Raw genomic sequence first — 19,604 nt, forward strand, 5'->3', positions numbered from 1 at the left:
TCTGGTAAGCATGTTGGTTTTCATTTAGTGGGTGCGACCTAACCGCCTTCCCGCGAATATGACGCTCAATCAGTCTCTGAAAATCTTTCAACAAGAATGATGTTGAGCTGACCTTTTGGAAGTTCTTTGGATTTGAATAGTATCATCGGGTTTTCTAAGAAAGTCCAACTTGGCCGAATTATCCCTGCACTCTGCACTGCCTTGAAGTCTCACTTTCGCGTTCCAGTTCCTCAGAGTACATTCCAAAGGAGCTTCGTTTCAGAGTAGCTTTCGTTCCTATAAATCTTTCATCGTAAAGGATCTCAGCCTTCTTTACTGATCCAATGGCACAGATTCTATTAAATCCAACCCTTGGTCCTTGCACCAGAAAAATTTAGGGGTAATCCTGCATCTTTGTCAGCCTCACTGCTAACAGATAGGAAGAGGCTTTGGTATGCTGCAAGTTAATTTGACCAATCTTTGTGTTTTGCGACATAAACTTTGTTTAATGTGTAATGCAAAACAGAAGCATGTGACACGGTTGTCGTGCGATTGGATTTCCCTCACACCATACCGCCAGAGACTCGATCCCCTCGTGTTTGATTTCTCTACGAATAGCCGCAGCAGTTCCCATGTCCTCATCCATGAAATGTCTCATCTCATTATGCAGAGCATTGGTCGGTTTTCCACTGTAGATTTGCCCTTCCTGGCATTCATGACTTTTACCCTCCAGTGTCCGAAATCCATGCCCGAGTTCTGCTCACTTAACATGCGAACGATGTCTGCTACCTTCCTTGGAGGACCAGGTAACCGAGATCCGACATGTTCTGTTCTGCGCAGCTTAATGTCACACAATAGTAAACTTGGGCCGGCCGCCAGAACGGGGATTACCTGCGAGAGCCATTTGCAGACAGCTATGTCAATGCACTTCTAATGGAGGAGCCCATCGCAAAAACCTTGGCTTCGTTTCAGGCTCCAGGCTTTGTCCCACAGGATGGTAAATTATCCCACTGCCATTCTTGGAGGCAACTCCCATGGCAGTGGTCAGGAATGAGGCTGCAACTTGCGCATTCGTCCTGTTCCGTCCCGCCTTCATGTCCGTGTTCTTATGGGAGGGACCAGCTTCGTTAAGACCTCACTTGCTGATTTGATCACGTACCGGCACACCAGTCCTAATCCCCGCGGGACGTGCTACACCTTCTTCCGCAGTGCCTTCGTCTACCGCCGGTTTGGGGCCTTCATAGGTACACGGTGCCCGGGCCGCTTGTCGATAGTCCATTTCATCAGCTTCCCTTTATTCTCATGTTCTCGATGAGGGTGAAGAAGAAGGTTCTGGTAGGCATGATTCAGCCTGTAATCCTCCCTCCTTAGTGGCTGGAGTTCCCTTCTACCGAGCCTTCCTCTTCGATTTATGGTAGATTAGAATAGTAATACCGCAAACGGCCCGCCTGTAGTCGGATTTCCAGTTTCTACCAGGCTTCGTAGGCTATAAATCCAAGCTTTCCATTGAGTTGGAAAGCATACTTTCTACAGATTTTTTCAAAGGAGACATGAATTTGATGAGGCCTTCAAAATCCGCGCTCCGGCCGCGACCTGGTTGCTCGTGATTGCGGTTTGATTCGAGGAATGTAAGTTTTTACTACATAGAAATCCTTAGCTTGCATTTTAACGTTTTTGGGACACCCTTAGTGTAATAGTAAACTGTGTTACTACAGGCTCCTCACCAAGCCAAGGTGGTGACCGGGGGTGCAACGTTATTATCGCACTTGGAGGACTGTCTATATCAACCCATTATATAGATACTATTAATGGACTGACTCAGGCCGGAGTCTGCAAATGTGTGGACAAATTGAAAGGGTGGTTTATTTTTGTAGGTAAGAATTTTGCACCCTGCTTGAATCTGTTACAGCAGCATCTTTCTCCGAGTTTCGCCTTCATCCATGAAACAATTCGGGAAACCGGAAGCTAGATGCTTCAGGTATGAAAGGTTTTGTGTATTTCTTTTTTATAGAGATTTGAGTGTGCATTTGTCCCATTAGCATGTAGCACGTAAAATATGCATATATTATGTGAAAATATCCACTTTCAAGTGATATTGACCTTGTTAGTAATAGTGCGATTTTCACCGAATTTGGTAAGATCATGCTCTATACTGTAGCCTACATTGCTGTGATTCTAGGATGAATTTAACGGGGTTTTCCTGTCAATTACTAAAAATTGTAGTAATGTACTATTATTAACTTTATTTGAACAGGTATCGGTATGGAGGGTATTTCGGAGCCTAGGCAGCCTAGGCACCCCTGATTTTTTTCAGATTTTTCGGTCGGGTAGTTTCTGAGAATGGGTTCGTTAAAAAAAATGATCACTTTCAACCCCCGCACTCCCCACCTTTTCAACAAATATCGAAACTAAGACCGGCTTCAAAAAGTACTAACCCAGACTTTTAATTTGATATCCCACATGACTATATTTGATGAAAAAAAAATTTACACCCCCCTTTTGCATGTATGGGGACGGCATACCGAATAAGATCCTCAAACTTGCCGTCAAATGTAGACCGGGTATGTTCGCGGAGCTGTTCGAAACGTGCATGTCGGAGGGTATCTTTCCTGCACCATGGAAGCGGCAGAAGCTGGTACTGTTGCCTAAGGCTGGCAAACCTCCAGGGAAACCGTCCTTCTATAGACCCATATGTCTTTTAGACACTATGGGGAAAATGTTGGAGCGGGTCATTTATAATAGACTACTTCCAGTCGTCGAAGGCACCTACCTCGCCGCTATTATCGATAGCTACTTGAAAAAGCGGACGGTATAACACCAATGATGGACCCAAAGCGAACGTTATCTCCGCGGGTATCCCATAGGGCTCTGTACTGGGCCCGCTATTGTGGAACATCATGTATAATGATGTACTTAACCTTCCGGTTTCGGAGGAGGCCACAGTGGTGGGTTACGCAGATGATAACGCACTGGTTTGGTCGCAAAGCATCTCGAGGATGCTGAGTTGTACTCAAGCGAGGCAATCAGTGTTGTTGGTTAGAGAGTGCTGGACTGGCACTTGCGGAGGAAAAGACGGAAGCGGTCCTGATTACTAAGCGCCGCAAAAGGAATTACGCCTGCATTGTGTTTACACAAAACCTTAAAAGGGAAACTTCCTCTCATTCTCTTGGTTCGAAATTTTTTCATCTCTTAAAGAATATTTGTTCCATCACTTTAAGAAAATGTGCAATTCGTCTTACTCATCGACTTTGCGAATTAATCGGTATTTTTCACCTGGTTCTATCTGCTTAAGACAATTGTTCAAGATTGTTTCCTGTACATTTCTGCTTTCTGCAATTTTTTAATATTTAATCAAAATGTCTTCGCATTGCTTTAAACAGAGATTTGCTTTATTTGATATAACCCAGATTCCATGGAAAAAAAATCTACTGGGTAATCATTGAGATTAGATGTTATTAGAAATTTAAACACTTCATTTTGCTTTGCTCTTTCAGGGTGTGGTGGCTTTCAGCTCACAGGGGGATCGTATCGCCCTAACACAAGTCGAACAAATGATCAACGGACAATATATCAAACTAGGATACTACGACATCCAAGCGGATAATCTAACGTGGCTCAATGCGGAACGTTGGGCAGGAGTCAAGGTAAGTCCTTTTAACTATGCTACATACCTTTGTCTACCGCAGCCATTCAGTCAAAGTCATGTATTTCATACCATAATCCTGTCCTTCTATTCAATCCATCTAACCAAGTCAGCAACAACTAAGCATTCTAACTGCAGGCGTTGCTATTGCTGATGGTCGTCGTAATTCTATCACTGGAGTATTGTGCTTATCACTGACATGAAATCTAAATTGCTACCAGAATTCTATTCGCCAGTCGTCGCCTGTTTCAATGGCTGTTAAGAATACCCATCATCAGTTTCATGGGGGAAGCGAAAGCTCGTTTGCTTGAAGGGTAACAACGAATCCTGGCTGCCGCTGTTGCTGGAAAATGTCGTGGTAACCAGAAGTTTATTAAGGTTTACCACCATTGAATGGCATCGTCCGAATACAAAAGAGGAACTTGAGAGCATTTAGAAAGTTTCAAAGTGGACTTTCATACATAAAAGTGCGAAATGTGCACGTAAATTTCAATGAACCTATTGTGGAACTGTTGACGCGCTATGCCCTACCCAAGGGTTCCAGTAACCACATATTGTATGACTGTGTATTGGGTTACAAATAAGGTGAAGGTAACATACACTCAAGGATGCGAAAAAGGCCTCCACTTCTTTAGTTCTAAGAATCTGTTGCGCTGTACAATCACATGTGTAAATGCATACCTTAAGAGGATCTTATAGAATTGGAAACTTATTGTATCCTGCAAGATTTAGGCCTCGATTTTAATGAGATTGAGTTTGGGTTTGCAAAAGCATCCACCTCTACATATTCATACACATGTTTATGCCATTCTTCATTATGTGGTTCCACGAACAAACCTAAGATCCTTAGTCCATCCATCTGAAAGGTAACGCATTAAAGTATAAGCGGTGCTTCCTTTTCACCTCGTGACGTGAAAGCATTCACATCTGAAATTGTCCTGGGATCATCGAGTAGATAGCAGAAGCATGTAAACGCTAACAAAAGCCAGCTAACTAATCCCAAGATGCATGGAACTAGGACCACACAAGTTGGCATCACATGCCAACTCCTGTTTTCCTACATTCCATAATCCACGATACATTCATGCAAACGACGTGAATCTGTCCATGTAACAGATTTTCAAGAAAATTGATTTCATGTCATTCATTGTTGTTCCTTGGATATTCCCTCGATGATGATGATGGCGTTGATACTGTGATGATGCTGTGTCCCTATTATTCTTTTTTGCCAGGCATGGGGCAGGCGAAATACATATGCATATCGTTTCGATAGTGTCATTCAGAAATATCAATGGCTAAGCACCGAAAAGGACATATTCATTTTTGCTATATGTTAAAATGAAAAATGTAATTGAGATATGAGCGGAAAGATTTATTGCTGTCGTTATGCAAGGACTTTTTTTGAACAATTTGAAATTTGTTGCCTTAAAATATTATGGGGATGATTGACAATTTCACATGAATTGGAGAATTTAAAAATTCCTGCATAGTGTGGGGGATCCTAGGGTGATACTGCAGCTTCCAGGACTTCCAGGCAAACTGATAACGCTATTTTGAGGGCTGCATTTCTGAATTGGAGTTTGACTAATCTAATCACTAAGCATTAATCCACGAAAATATGGTGGAACCAATAGATGCCTACAAGTGGAACAAAAGGTTCGAAAGGTAGAAAGCAAATGCCTTAAGGGTGAATATCTAAAAAACATAAAGGGAAAGAAAGCAAAGATACGAATCCACTCAAAGCGGATTGTTATCTCACTGAAGACTGAACTTGAGCTGTCAGAACTTGACGGAAATGTTGTGTTTAAGGTAAAAGATCCAGTGTAAAAAACTTGCGTGGTCTGGGTGGTATCACATTTAGGGGAGAAATCCGAACCATTTTTGGGAACGAAGTCAAACTGATTCAAAGATGAATCCATGAAGAAATTCAGAAAGTTGTATTCAAACGCGCAAAATATGGCTGCTAACGAAAGGATTGCAGAAGTTATTCGGCACCGGGAAAGCCATTATTGGTGGGGTCGGCTATCATCCCAGAGAGTACATAAGTTTCATTGTGGTCAGAATACCTGATGTACGGATACTTCGCTAAGGCATATCCAAGCGGCGTTAGTAGATCCGATCGATGCAAAAGATCTGAGGAAAAACGTCTTGTAGCCAAGAAGTGTAGGAAGAATCCTAAATGGATATTACTCAAAGCAATAGGGAAGAGCGAATAAAAGGCCTATCGTCCGGATGTGTATAATGGGAAAATTAGATTTATTCAATTGAAATTCGGGGTACAAATTACCATTGTAGAGTGCCGTGTAGGCTATACTGAGTGTAAACTATTGTGGTTTAAAGAGCTCATGAGCCTAACCCGAAATTCAAACGATTTTGCGTTCGTAGCGGTGAATAGGTGAGTATATCAATTCATTGGTCTCAGTTGGGAAGGGAGGTATTCAGCGCACTGGTAAGTACTAAAGTTGGTTGGGCTATGGAAAATGGATGATTTTTTCCAGACTCCATGCGTATCAATGACGTCATAAACGGGAAAATATTTGTTAACATAGTTTGGTTGAAGGCAGTCTGTACATCTAAGGTTGCTCATTCCATGGTGTCAATATCCTCAGCATAGACCAGTAGTTGGGAGGACTTAAAGAGAATGGTGCCTCTTGGATTAACATCAGCATGGCGGATCCTTTTCTCCAGGGTCAGGTTAAAAACGATGAATGATTGGCCATTTTCTTCCTTTAAATTGTTGTTGATGTTGAAAGGTCTCGAGAGTGATGCTGCTGCTTTTATTTGGCTTCACATCTTAGTCAGGGTCAATCTAATCAGTCTTATCAATTTAGTCGGGAGACCGAATTCTCTCATGAGAGACGATGATGTTCTGGACGTATTGGGTTATCCGGCCTAGCAAGAAAGCAAAGAAAATCTAATAGATGGTACTTATCAACGTGATATCTCTATAATTGCTGCATGCCGTGAAATACTTCTTTCTTATGTATAGGGTTGATAACGCCTCGCATCAGTTTGTCAACCACTTAGTGTAATTTTTCGCCTCCATATTTATCCAATTTGGCTATAATTCCTTCGGCTCCTTGCGACTTACAGTTTCTAAGGCGACGAATTGCACGGTCTGTTTCTTTTATGCTTGACGGTGGAACCATTTGTCCGCCGTCTTCAATCGGTGGGATGTCCAATACGCCGATGTTTTGATTGTTGAGCAGTTCATCAAAGTACTCAACCCATCGCCAGGCTTCATAATGCTGGCTTGTTTGTAAAACTTGCGCGCCTGGTGTGGTTGCCCCTGTATGTCTCGAGCTCACAGACCTGTTGGTTCTCCCAAGTTTCCTTTTCTGTTTGTGAAATCGCTTCTCACTCGACAAACTTCATTATAGGTCTTTGCGCGTACACGCGTTCTTTAAGAGTGCTGCATAATCATTCCGTTGTTAGCTTACGTTCATCGTGGAACCAGTGGTTCCAACTTTTTTACGACTGGGGCCAAATATGTTTTATTAATGATAACGTTTGTCGGGTGATTGTAAACACCATTTGTCCATGCTTCATTTCCAGGACCTCTGTTAATTGCGATTACTGCGGCATCCATTTCCCCCTTATAGGTATTACGGACGGCTATATTGTCAGAGGGGATTCTAGGCGGTATTGTAATTTAATCTCGGAGTACTTCGCCAAAGATAGAATGATCCGAGTCTATATTGTCCCCCCCCCCCCTTAATGATCCGACATTCATGAAGTCTGAGAGGTGGCGACGTTCGATTAACACGTAGTCAATGCATACGCGCTCCTTCCCTACTTGGGTCTGTTTACGCTGCCCGGTCCGTCGTTGTAAAATCCATCCAGTCCGAAGCTCCTTTTATATCTCCGTAACTTCGTTTTTTTCCGTGTAAGATTATGGGTTCTACCCTTCTCCCATCCTTTAGGATCACATGGTATAATTTGTCCCATCTTTATATGCGGGAGGCTCGCCAACGATGCGTCGAGCGACATTGATTTCGGTACCACCTTCGATGGAAACAACAAAAATGTTCTGTCCATTAATGCAGATTAGGAAAGCGCCACGGTCAGTGAGACTCCGAACCTTGCTTTTATTGATGTTTATTTTCATTTCATCTCTACTTGCCTCCTTTTCCGAATCCTGCATTATTTGACTAAGATCCATAACTCATTGAGAGAACAAGCGGGTGTCACCAATGTTGTTCTGGTGTTCGAATAAAAATGAAACCTTTCATTGAATTCCTCCACAACTTTGGCTAAGGTGGGATGAAAATCGTGACCAATAACGAAAAGAGGTAATATTGTTAACAGAATGCAACCCTGTGGGAATTCAAAATCCTGCGAGAAGTTGCTCTGTTACTAAGTGTTAGTTTCTCCGGAATGCCTCTCCTGCGTAGAGCACTCCTCGTTGTTGTACCGGAACAAAGGATTAATTGAAAGATCCTACGTAGGAATTGTGACCCGTAGTAGTCATGGTATTGTGAGACTGTGACACATACAGCTTGTTTTCCGGAGTCTCTAGTTGAATCCCATGGTACTTACCGATTGTCGTCGTGATGATACAATGACTCGATAAATTCTTGCTGTGATACAAATGTGACATCTCGGAATTGCAAATGTCAGATAACATATTCTATATAAGATTTTGGCGGAGTGAGTAAATTGCTTGACAAGTACACGTAATTGATACTTCCCTGTGCGCCTCGTATCGCTCGATGTTTTCCTGATTGTCGTAGAACCTTTGTTCCTTCCTGCAGTTTGAATCCTGTAGATAGCCGGCCTATATCTGCGGGATAATGCGCATGTCTTGCTAACGGCCCTGCGATCTACACCACATTTCGTTTTTATAACCAGTACTGGAACCAACTTGTTTCTACCTTTGATGGATTTCGGTACTTGCTAGGAGGCAATGCTCTATCCTCCTTCAACAATAATAAACTAACAACCTTAATATTTCGCTTGGCCTTTGCCACTTATACCGATTCTGAAAAGTTCTTGAAGATACCAGTTTGAACAGCGACGGTGGATCTCGCTAAGTATCGATGTCACATGTTCCCACCTTGTAACGGTGCTGACATCCCATGCATCATATTAAAGTTTCAACCAAGAAATGTCCGACTGTTAACGGCTGCAAATCATTAGGATTGTTTGGATGTCAGCGCCCTTGAGTTGAGCACAGTTAAAATCTGTACGACCGCCGTTGATGATTCTTCAAATGTAAGGGAGGTTGCATGTAAGATCCGTTTGATGTGAAGTTTGGTAAATTTCACAATTGCTTCCCAAGTCCTTCGGAATAAGATGAGCGCGTCGGGGTTGAATACCATTATACTGGCAATTGTTTGCTACTTTGTTCTCCTTTTTTTGTTGGATAACAGATTCTACAACTGATTTTTTGGTCCCATGAAATTGGTGGCGTTGTCAGAAAATATTCTCGAGGGAAGGACTCTCTCCTTCAAATAAGCCTCTTCAGGCTTCTTAGTAGAGCATCTGTTTGATACTACCTCCTACTGCATTTGTGGCGAAACAAACTAAAAGTGCTATGTACGTCGTTCGTAAAACATTTTGCTCGAATTGTGTACGGAACATAAACGAATGCCCCTTTTCTGAAACGTCTGATACAATTCTGGCGTAATGTTCTTGAATTTGATTTCGAAAGATGTGAATTAGGTGTGGAAAGCCATTAATTTGATTTGAAAAATCGTTAATTTCATCTGAAATTTCGTTAATTAGAGGTGGAAACGCCATATATCAGACTTTGGATTCTACACCAAGCCTAAGATCCTGGTTTCTGCTGCAGACCCGTCATTTAGATCGAAATTCTGCTTTTGATTTTGACGGCCACAACCTCAGGGAGAATGTTCCTGATGCAACGTATCTCGAAAGCAAGCTCAGAAATCATCCATCTCCGCAGATCTTGCTTCCTAACCTCCTGCTGAAAACCAGTCAAGGGTTATTCAATAAGAGTTGCTGACTTCATCGAGGAGGCTATGAACCGGATAGTAGTTCCCGCGTTAAGCAGAGGGAGCTGATGAAAATCCGCATCATTGTAGGGCAAAAGAAGTCTCTCTGAATAAGGCACTCCTAGTGAAGTTTATGCCTGGCATATTTACTGATCAGAACTCTGTACTGAGGCTACTATTTTGGAGCGTCATGTTCAATGAAGTACTTAATGTTCCAAGACCGGAGGAAGTTATAGCAACGCGTTTCACAGACTACATATTACTGATTTTGGTTACAAACCATGTAACATAGATACTGCATTATATTCATCCGAAGCAATTAGTGCTGTATGTGCTTCAACAGTTTTAGAGCTTATGATTTGACGTAATATAAATAAATAACGAGACCACATGACTATATTCGACGGGCACATATTCTTGCGATACTGCACAAATATTAACATTCCAAAACAAATCTTTTTTCAGTACGATTTTTGCAGCCTCTTCTCTAAAATAGACGATCTCCAGAAATCTTGTCGAAATCCATGAGTAATTCCAGTCCCATCTGTCTCTACACGTTCATTGATACAATGATATAGTTATCTGTAAGTGGGACAGTATCAACAATATTAATTTCTGAATACATCAACCTCAGATGAAGCAAGCCAGAAGTTTGCTCATTTTATTCGATTACTCATAAGCGGTATTTCCCGTCGTAGTCACTTTCTTTGGGATCTTGTAAACAAACATTTGAAGTTGCAGATTATGGCATTAGCGCAAATTTAATTAAATTTAATTTCCAAGTGACCCGTTGCGTTGAAAATAGGGTTAATCTAAAGTAATAAAATAATGCTTGAAAGATACATTTTGTTTTGCATATAGTATTTAAAATTACTTATCATTGGTTCAAAAATCTGTTCTTATTACCAGTAGTGTTAACTGAATACAAATGATTTGTTAAAATTATGTGGATATGTGCAGAATATAACTATGCAAATTAGAATTAGACGCTTTTCCAAATTCAAATGTAGATTGTTTCAATGATGTCCGTAATCATCATTACTGAAAAATCGAAAATTGAGTTGTTTCTACATCCAAAATTCCTCCAATTCGTTCTGTTATTGCAATACACTGACCTCATTGGTTTAATTTTGCTTGGAATAACATTAAAAATAAAAGATGGTCTGGACACCTTTTCCACCGGGTGGTCCATATATATACTGGTCAACAGGTCCATCAATTTTTTTCACAGTACAACAAAATAATGGATCCTTCACCATTCAAAGAATATTGCGGTTCGGTACGCCGTCGGACTCCCAATTAAACACCTCCCTATTGTCAGAAAGCTAGCCTGGAACCGTTTGTCACATCACATCGGGCTTGTCCCCAAACTCTCCCGGCTTTGCGGAGCCTTCAAATCAGGGAATTCCTTTCACCATCGGGAGGAGAGAGGAGGAAGGCAACTGTCAGTTCAAGGAACCCCTTGCCATCCGGTACCTCCCCCGGTCGAGCTCTATCTTCTTAGCAACGAGAAGGACCTGAATATAATGGGCAACACGGCTCCGCTTGTCAGCACTCCTCAGCATCTCTTCGACAATGTTGTCTGGAGAGAGATCCCCTGTGTTTAAATAGAGCTGCCGACGAACCCCATCCCTCTTCCACAAGAAAAAGAAAGTGTGATGGGCGTCGTCTACTACTCATTGCAAACCACGCAATCCAGAGATCGTGCCTTTCCAATTTTGGGCAGGTAAGATTGAAAACCTCCATGCCCACTTAAAAATTGGGTAAGGAAATAATCGGTCTCACCATGCTTCCGATTCAGCTACCCACCTAAGTTGCCGATGAGCCGTGTAGTCCATCTACCACTCGTCTAGAGTGCGTTGTCGTTCTTCGCGAGCAACAACCTCCCTTGGATCATCTCCCTTGCGCTTGTATATAGCTTGACGCGGTACGCAGCCGTCACCTGTAAAGCTCCCTGTATCTGTACTTGCGTGAGACGTTTACAATATACCTCCTTACCTAGAGCGTCAACCAATACCTCTACGCCGTAGAGCAGGACAGACTGCGTTGAACTCATCAGGAGACGTCGCCTGCTCATTGCTGCTTTGATTTGCTCATAAAAGCTCATCTTTGAGTCAAGAGTCTGCCCGAGGTACTTTAGCGCTGGTTTTGGCTCGATTATCGACTCGGTGAACGATATGGCACGCAGGGTCGAAATTCTATTTTTAGTCAGGATGACTACTCCGGTTTTTTTCCAGTGCAAGGTTGAAACAGTGAGTAGTCATTCATCCGTTTACTCGTCGCATAATTATGCCGAGTCTGCTTTGCGCCTGTTCGACAGTTTCGTCCAGCATCAAGCATCGCGACATCATCTACATAGCCGACCAGGCGCGACTCTTGTGGCATGTCGAGCTTAAGTAGATTATCATAGGTCCGGCCCTAGGATGGATCCCTGTGCTGCCCCCGACGTGACCTCCATCCTCCTCTGGCCCTCCAGTGTTTCATAGAGTAGAGAGCGGCTCCTCAGATGGTCCCTCAATATCCGTAAGAGATAGTTCGGCACATGGAAAGTATTGTCTAGTGTGCCTAGAGAGTCTTCCCATCTTACGGAATTAAAGGCGTTTCAGACATCCAGCGTTACGAGGAGCACCACCCGTCGAATTCGGCGGCTATGTGCCGGCTTGTATGACAGTATCAACTGTGAATCTCCCTACTCTAAAACCAAACTATACGGGATCCGCAGAGAATAATGCCCTTGCAATGCGGCCCATGTGCTCGGCCTTAAGTTAACAGCGTTTCCGCAGGGTCCCGATTTTTCGGGTTACCAATTTGTAATCGAATCGAATCTCCCCCCCCCCCCCCCCCCCATTCACCTCGTCGGCTAGATTCTGCCAGCAGCGATCTTTGCTCTTGTTTATTGCGCTGCGGAGTCTCCTTTTGGCTAATTTGTATTCCGTCACTATGGTGCATGGCTCCACCCGGTCGCTTAGACGTTGTGTTAAGCGGCGGAGCCTGCGACACTCCTTCCAGAGCTCTGCAATTTCCACTGTCCACCAATACCCCACCTGTTCCAAGAATTCTGATAACTTCCTGGTGTTCACTTTCGCGAGGGTCCCTGTCCAGACAGGGCGCCGGGTTGGCGCACACCAAGAATTGGAATAGCAATACTTATTTGCGTGAAGATTATGCCTCAGTTCAGATAGAAAAGCTCATTCCAAGCGTAGGTTGCTAGCCCGAACTGCCACCCTTAATATCGCTGTATCAAATCTTAAGGCATGCATCGATCATCGATCACCAAATGCGTACAATACCAAGCTTCGTTTAAGTTGTGAATAAACAGGAATGCCCAAAAAGGCTTCTCCGGGCCAGCCCCACCTACTTGGCTAATCCCGGTGAATAATTTTAGCGGGTGATCAAATACAATAAGGGTCGCCAACTTCAACATATCTCGCAGCACGAAACGCGGGCTACTTTAACCCGATACTGCCCAACTTTAATTAGAGAAACAGCCACTCATATCCCAACGATTTTCTTCTTAAACGTGAAAGCTAATTCATATATATGTTTTTTTCTTGGAACCGTTCCTGACATAACTTCCCACGTTTTAGTACCTGGGGGGCTCAGAAACCTGTCAATGAGGCTTCATTCCCATCGTCACAATGAATCCGACAGCCTACCTTGAACTCACTATAAAATTACTACCTAATCACATTAACAAGGTAATAAATCATGCAGAGTCCTCTCGAGCCGTTTTATCCCATTCCCTGCTACAATATTCCTTTCCAACATAAGTCAAATTCTACAAATTTGGGCTCAGAAGTTAATGGTGAGATTTGCGTCGGTTGGCTCAACCATCCGCATATTTCTTATTCCACACTTTCGTGTTTTAAGGGTGACCTTCCATCGTCAGCTTGAAATTTTCATCATGGCTCGTATATTCACGAATTCACAAAGTCCCACGGTGTATGCGTGGGGGAGAGGCATAGCCTATGCGGACTCTACTCGACACGTCGTTCTAACGGAATATCCCAGATTCGCTTATGTATCGCAGGGTTTGCTTTAGTGGATGTGATGCTCCTCGCTGCAACTGGGGCGCATCAAAACCAAAACTCACTTACATAGAAACTGTTCCGCGGATTCCGCTTCCTCGTTACGGGCTGCACATGTATTATCTTGTAGAATTCCTGCTCCCTTTTCTTCTGAGCATATGCTCAGCTAATGAGTTATGGCCAGTCAGAATGCCTATAAAACTGCTGCAAGTCTGTTTCAGCAGTCCTGCTTTTCGACAAGATAAACTTTACCTCTGACATGAAGTTTGATATGGCTAAAAGCATTTAGCACCTGGCCTTAGGAAAATTTCTTCCAAGTTTTTAATAGTAACATTAACTAATGCAACTGATACTCTATTGCTGGTTCCTGTCTGGTCATGGGAGAAATTGAACCCTCTTTTGCTAAGGCATTTGAAATTTCATTTCCCTCAACACTACGGTGACCGGGTATCTAAAGCAGTTCCTCCGCATTGAATTTGAACATTTCTAACCGACTTTTGAGGTGATCAAATGACTACACAACGCCCTTATTACTGCATGACAATCGCTATAGGTTCCACCTGCGCCTGTCCTTAACCCACTCCTCATTCACGCAGGTTATTGTCCTTAGGATTGCATAAACCTCAACCTGAAAGACCGTTGCCTATTGTCCCAAAGAAGTGTCTACTTATTGTTTCTATCCAAAAGGCGGACTCCTGCACCAAAACGCTGTTCTGAGCCATCGGTGTAGAAGATTGCTTCATCTTTACCTCTCTCCCTTCAATATCCGCGAATACCCTCATCGCGTATTCGCCTTTCTGATTAGCGTCCTCTACATTGAGAATAAGGAATGAAGAGCAGTCTAACAAGGCTTTCCGCGCTGGTAAGCATGTTGATTCTCATTTAGTGAATGTGATCTTATCACCTTCTCGGGAGCCACAAGTCTTTCCAGACATTTCAGCGAAAATGGTGTTAAGCTGATCCGTTTGAAGTTCATTGGATTTGAATAGTCGTCTTTCCCAAGTTTAGGTCGGTACTTTAACCGTTTGCCAGAAGGTAGGAAAATAGTCCAGAGCAAGACATGCTACAAAAATATTAATAAAGTTCGCTTTGTTTGCTCTACACCTTCTTTTAGTACCGCTGGATAAATGGGTTCCATGCCAGGTGCTATGAAGTGCTCAAAAAACGGTACAACAGGTCTCATTTTTGTACTGGTAAGCATTGCAAGTGCAGTATTCCAATCACCCTGGCATCACTTTCATGGTAAAAGGGCCACCAACTCTCCCCCTTGCAAATCTGTTACCTGTTCTCCGGGATGCGGTACTTCGAACAGAATTTGTACTGGCGCTGCAGAGCTACTCATCCCTTTTAAGAACTCTACTCAGCTTTAAAGTCTGTGTTTCGCTTTTCAGTTTCTCACAGTATGTTTTAAAAAAAGTCTCTTATACTCACGCTTTGAGTTACTGAAATTTAATCTTAATTAAAGTCTTCACAACTCAAAAGTCGCCTGGTTGATTTACTGTGCAATTCAGAGTTTCGAATTGATATTTTATCGTTAAAGAATTCCTTAGTAACCTTGGGATCTGCCCCTTGTTCCCAACAAGATTATTGAATTTTTTTTCTGTTTTTGTATTACAGTCCGTTCGCCTATAATAGTCAAACTGGATTCTTAATAGCGGTGTTATGACAGTGAGACGTCGTCTGGCACCCGATAGTCTGTAATCAACTCTATCATCTTCTTGACCCTAAGAGCGGGAGCGTACCCTACGTTCGCAGTCATGAAACCAGCGGCAGTGATGAAATCCAATAGTTTCCCTCCTCTAAGATTGCCTATGTTATTCCCCCAACGTCCCAACCTGTTAAGAGTTTAAGGTCACTTTATTCTGTAATCGCTGTCGGATCCGTAGTTTCTGACTTTGGCTAAGGATACAAAACATCATATGGTAGGTAAGCAGAGGCAACTACCGCGCTTTTCCTTCTGCCATTAACCTGGTGTTGATGATGACCGCAATTAGGTCCTGAGAAAAGAATTGTCTCAGAATGGTAATCTCCAACAGTTTTTGACAGCAGGCGCCACGCTGTCGGTCTTGCGGATTTGTTATGATAAAAGGTCCTAACTTGCTTAACTGGATTTTGTTATATCGAATCGATGGCCAGCCTTGCTGCCAATAGAAAGGAAGAGGCTTTCACATGCTCCGGCTTATTTTGACCAACCTTTAGATTTTTCTACATAAAGGTAGTAGTATGTGCATAATAGAAAGCAGGTAGCTAGCGTATCCTATGGGCGGTGTGTAACTATGCTTTCCTAATACTCTAGCATCAAAAACCTGATCCCCTCATAGCTGCATTTGGCGTTAGAAAAGCTAGAGGCGTGTTTCCTATCTTCCGTTTGTTCCCGTAATTGGGTAAAAAAAGTACTAACAGGTAATGTGTGCCCTGCAGTCCCTTCGCTCTTCAGATTCTCGCATTCTCTTCAAGATCAAACCAAATGAAAGCTGCTTGGACTTGAAAGTAATTAGGTATCGAAAAGATGTATTCTCGACTACCTACCTGCTATTCATCACCCGTTCTAAGATGACATTTGAATATTGGGAGACAGATTGAGCATTGAACTTCTAGCTCTGTCGCATAATCCAGTCTCATTTGGATCTGCATATTGTAACATTAGATCCCGTGGTAGCCAACTTTCACAAAAGTAACGCTCTGAGGGTAGGGAAAATTTTGTTTTGAGTGACGACAGATTAATGATCTCTCTTCTGTTTTCGCTGCAAATTCAAGTTCAATCCACATATGAACACTAAAAATGTCTATTTCAGTACAATGTGTGCTTTTATTTTGAAGATTAAAAAGAGGATTAAACCTAAGTTAATGTAGAGGGAATAAATTGTCCCAAACATTGAAGCGGTCACTTTGGAGGTGTTGCTTCATCTCCAAGTTTTCTCCAATATTCAAATATCGTTCATGGTCAGAGTCAAATGGTATCCATTCGGTACTTCGAAGATATTCATCAGAAGGATCGTTTGGGTCACTAAAAAATAATAAAAATGTGTCAATAAAATCTCCAGCAAGTTCACCCTAAAGGTAGAGTCATCATGCTAACCTTGTGTGCGCGAAGTTAGTCCACATCCGAGTGAGCCGTTCCATGGTTTTTCGCTCCGGATCTTTCTCTGTAAATACAGGAGCAATGCTAGGCAGCGTTAAAAGATACAATAAGTCATCATGATGAACGACGCCTAAAAATAAAAGATATAAAATTAGTCATATGCTTCCTATTGTTTCTTTTTTAATTTCACCGAAAGGGGTTTTGTTATCCGGGTAGTAGGTGTGGCTGTACCTTCCTTGGTAGGTAAATCGATATTGGTAAATTTTGGTAAATGGAGCCACCAGATGAATAAATCGGTGCATTTGGAATCCAATAAGGCTATCAGCGTAAAGCTGTAATATTAAACTAATTACGCCTAGCTTCATTTGAAATATATATCAGCGAACCTTGCCCAATCCATCGAGCGATTTTTCAAGACTGAGCGGTCCATCGCCTAAGTAGAACTCGCGTAGCTTTTTAGATATTTCATTTGACCGTTTGGTATTCCTTTCATATAAAAAATTTACTGGAGCCCAGGTGTTAAAGTCGGTGTCAAGTTGATTACGAAGGGTGTCATTCCTTAATGTGACTGAAAGTACAAAAGGGTTGTGTTTTATGTGATAATAAACGAGCGTACGTTATAAACTGGAAGCTCACCGATAGCTAAAACAGCAAATTCATCTTTATTGATGCCACAAATAAGTGGTATTCTCATGAAATCACCCCTTTGGTACACTTTTGTGGGAGTTTCAGTTAGAAATCTCTCCTGTCCAAAATCAGGTTCAACCACTGGTTTAAAGAGTACAACTGGATTTCCGTTACCGAACTCGAACATGTCACGTAAAGATTTTCCGAAATCAACTGCGCTTTTCTTTATTGCCAAAGGAGAGTAGCAGTTAGAATTGGAATAGAACGTATTCATTTTATGTAGATAGGAAAAAACTTACTGTTTTTAAACAATCCACCATCTCCTTAATGTTCTCATCTCCGCAGTTCAACAGGCGAGCTTGGCGCTTGGCCAAATCCAGCTGATTCGGGGGAACTTCCCATTGGGCTGTAGTCGTGGAACCACTCATTAGAATAGCCCTATGGAAGAGATTTCTCGACATTGGTGAAATCAAATGCATGGTGATACTCCTTGCTCCAGCACTGTAACCGAATAGAGTAACTGAATTTGGATCGCCCCCAAAGTCGGCAATATGTGATTGGATCCATTTTAGAGCCATCACTTGGTCTTTTAGTCCTGCATTTCCTGGTGCTTCAGCTGTTCCAGTGCTCAGAAATCCTAAGATGCCTAGCCGGTAATTGAGTGTGACAAACACGATGTCACGATCCATGAAATATAAAGGTCCTGCGAAATTCCAGCTCTGGCCAGATCCAACATAAAAGCCTCCAGAATGTAAATAAACTATAACAGGCTTCCTTACGTTACCGCTTCCTTCAGAGGGAAGATTATGCGTATAAACATTAATGCGGAGACAGTCTTCCGAGATGTCCGAAAGGTTAGCTGTTGGTTGAGGGCACCTTGGTCCATCTTTCGTTGCATCAAATATTCCATTCCACTTGTCGGCAGGCTGAGGAGCTTTAAATCTTAGCTCGTTTATCGGTGGCTTGGCGTAACGTATTCCCCGAAAAGCGTAAAAAGCTTTACCAGTGCTGGATTTTAAACAGGTACCACGAATTTTTCCAAGACTTGTAGTAACAATCGGATCACTTTCAGGCGGCATAGCAACAGCAATACCGACTGAAAAAAACACTACTAGACACAGAGTCTCACTTGCTTGTAACTTCATTGCTATACAAATCTCACTTGCGAATGCCAGTTAATTGTAAGACGATTTGTTCATCTCGATCTGTTAATATGACAATTATTTTCACTTAATTTTTTTCTGCATTGTAATTACTTTTGAGCAAAGAGAAATCAAGTCGGGTGTTGCAGTGTTTCGTTGGGAATACCTCAGTTTATTTTTACCGTTGATGAGACAATAAATTTCTACACAATGAGAATTAATTTTAATATTTGAAAAATCTCAAGGAGATGATTCATTTGATCCAGGTAAGGTGATAATTGCAAAAACCGACCTGGCCCATTAAAAACATCTTTTAAAAGATTATTTCTTAGTTGACATTGCAAAGCCAGCATTTTATATATTTTATTTTTTTGTGAAGTTCTCAGAGTGCATACATTCTACTTTCCCCAGAAATTTAAGTAAAACTTGTTTATACTTAGGAAGTCCAGGCAAGGCGATGACAGCTGGTTTGGGTATTTCCTGCAGGTATTACTACTGCGTTTCCAATTACTAATCAAAAATTTAGACAGTAAGAGATTAATTGGGAGAACTGATTGTGAAATTCTTATTAACTTCTGACTTAATTTGAGTGACCTTATATCGAAAATATGTAAACTTATGAATGACCACTTGATGTTTCTATCTAAATATAATAAGGGCATGTTCTGAATTGTTGACGGGAAAATGGAACGAATCAACAGCTAGAAAACGAAACATGGCTATCCAAGTGAGTACATTATTCTCTTCTTTTATGTAACTACGCCAAAGACTAGAGTGATTACTATAATTTTGAAGAGTATATTTTTTTATAGATGGAGTTGGAAAACTTAAAAAGATGCTAGTGCGCCAGGTTGTGGAATTCTCACCCAATAAAATCAACCTCGCTTCTCTGCCCATATCTCCCCAGGACCACCGTGAAGTATAACTTCACGAGGGGAACTCTGCTCTACACCAGCACGATAAGTTCACTCGTCCGTCGCGCTTTCTGGGCTCAATCCAGTTCCTGCAGATTTGTTTTTGTATCGCAGTTACTGTTGCGTTTATGACTCTCCAATTTGCTCCCTACCTCAGCATCTCCTCTGCGAATTTATGGGGTCCTATGACTACGTCGAGGCCGTCGTTTAACCTCTTTCAACCGGGAATCTC

At 42.2% G+C, this 19,604-nt stretch overlaps 2 protein-coding genes across 6 annotated transcripts in view; one reads left to right on the forward strand and one right to left on the reverse strand.

Moving 5' to 3' along the window:
- LOC119651982 (gamma-aminobutyric acid type B receptor subunit 1) overlaps nucleotides 1-19,604 on the forward strand; it is a 768,875-nt gene that overhangs the window by 555,235 nt on the left and 194,036 nt on the right. For all 5 annotated transcript variants that reach the window (XM_038055893.1, XM_038055894.1, XM_038055896.1 and 2 more), the window contains exon 8: nucleotides 3,474-3,623. In XM_038055893.1, the coding sequence (XP_037911821.1) occupies nucleotides 3,474-3,623 (150 nt within the window). The remainder of the gene's footprint in view (nucleotides 1-3,473; nucleotides 3,624-19,604) is intronic.
- Nucleotides 16,393-18,501, reverse strand: LOC119651983 (esterase FE4-like). The gene is made up of 6 exons (XM_038055898.1): nucleotides 17,616-18,501; nucleotides 17,326-17,539; nucleotides 17,076-17,257; nucleotides 16,880-17,021; nucleotides 16,687-16,819; nucleotides 16,393-16,614 (listed from the first exon to the last, which is right to left on the reverse strand). Exons 1-6 carry the CDS (start codon nucleotides 18,459-18,461, stop codon nucleotides 16,452-16,454), a joined length of 1,680 nt encoding a protein of 559 aa, XP_037911826.1. The 5' UTR covers nucleotides 18,462-18,501; the 3' UTR covers nucleotides 16,393-16,451.

This window comes from Hermetia illucens, chromosome 3, assembly GCF_905115235.1.
Source record: "Hermetia illucens chromosome 3, iHerIll2.2.curated.20191125, whole genome shotgun sequence".
NCBI classification, from domain to species: domain Eukaryota; kingdom Metazoa; phylum Arthropoda; class Insecta; order Diptera; family Stratiomyidae; genus Hermetia; species Hermetia illucens.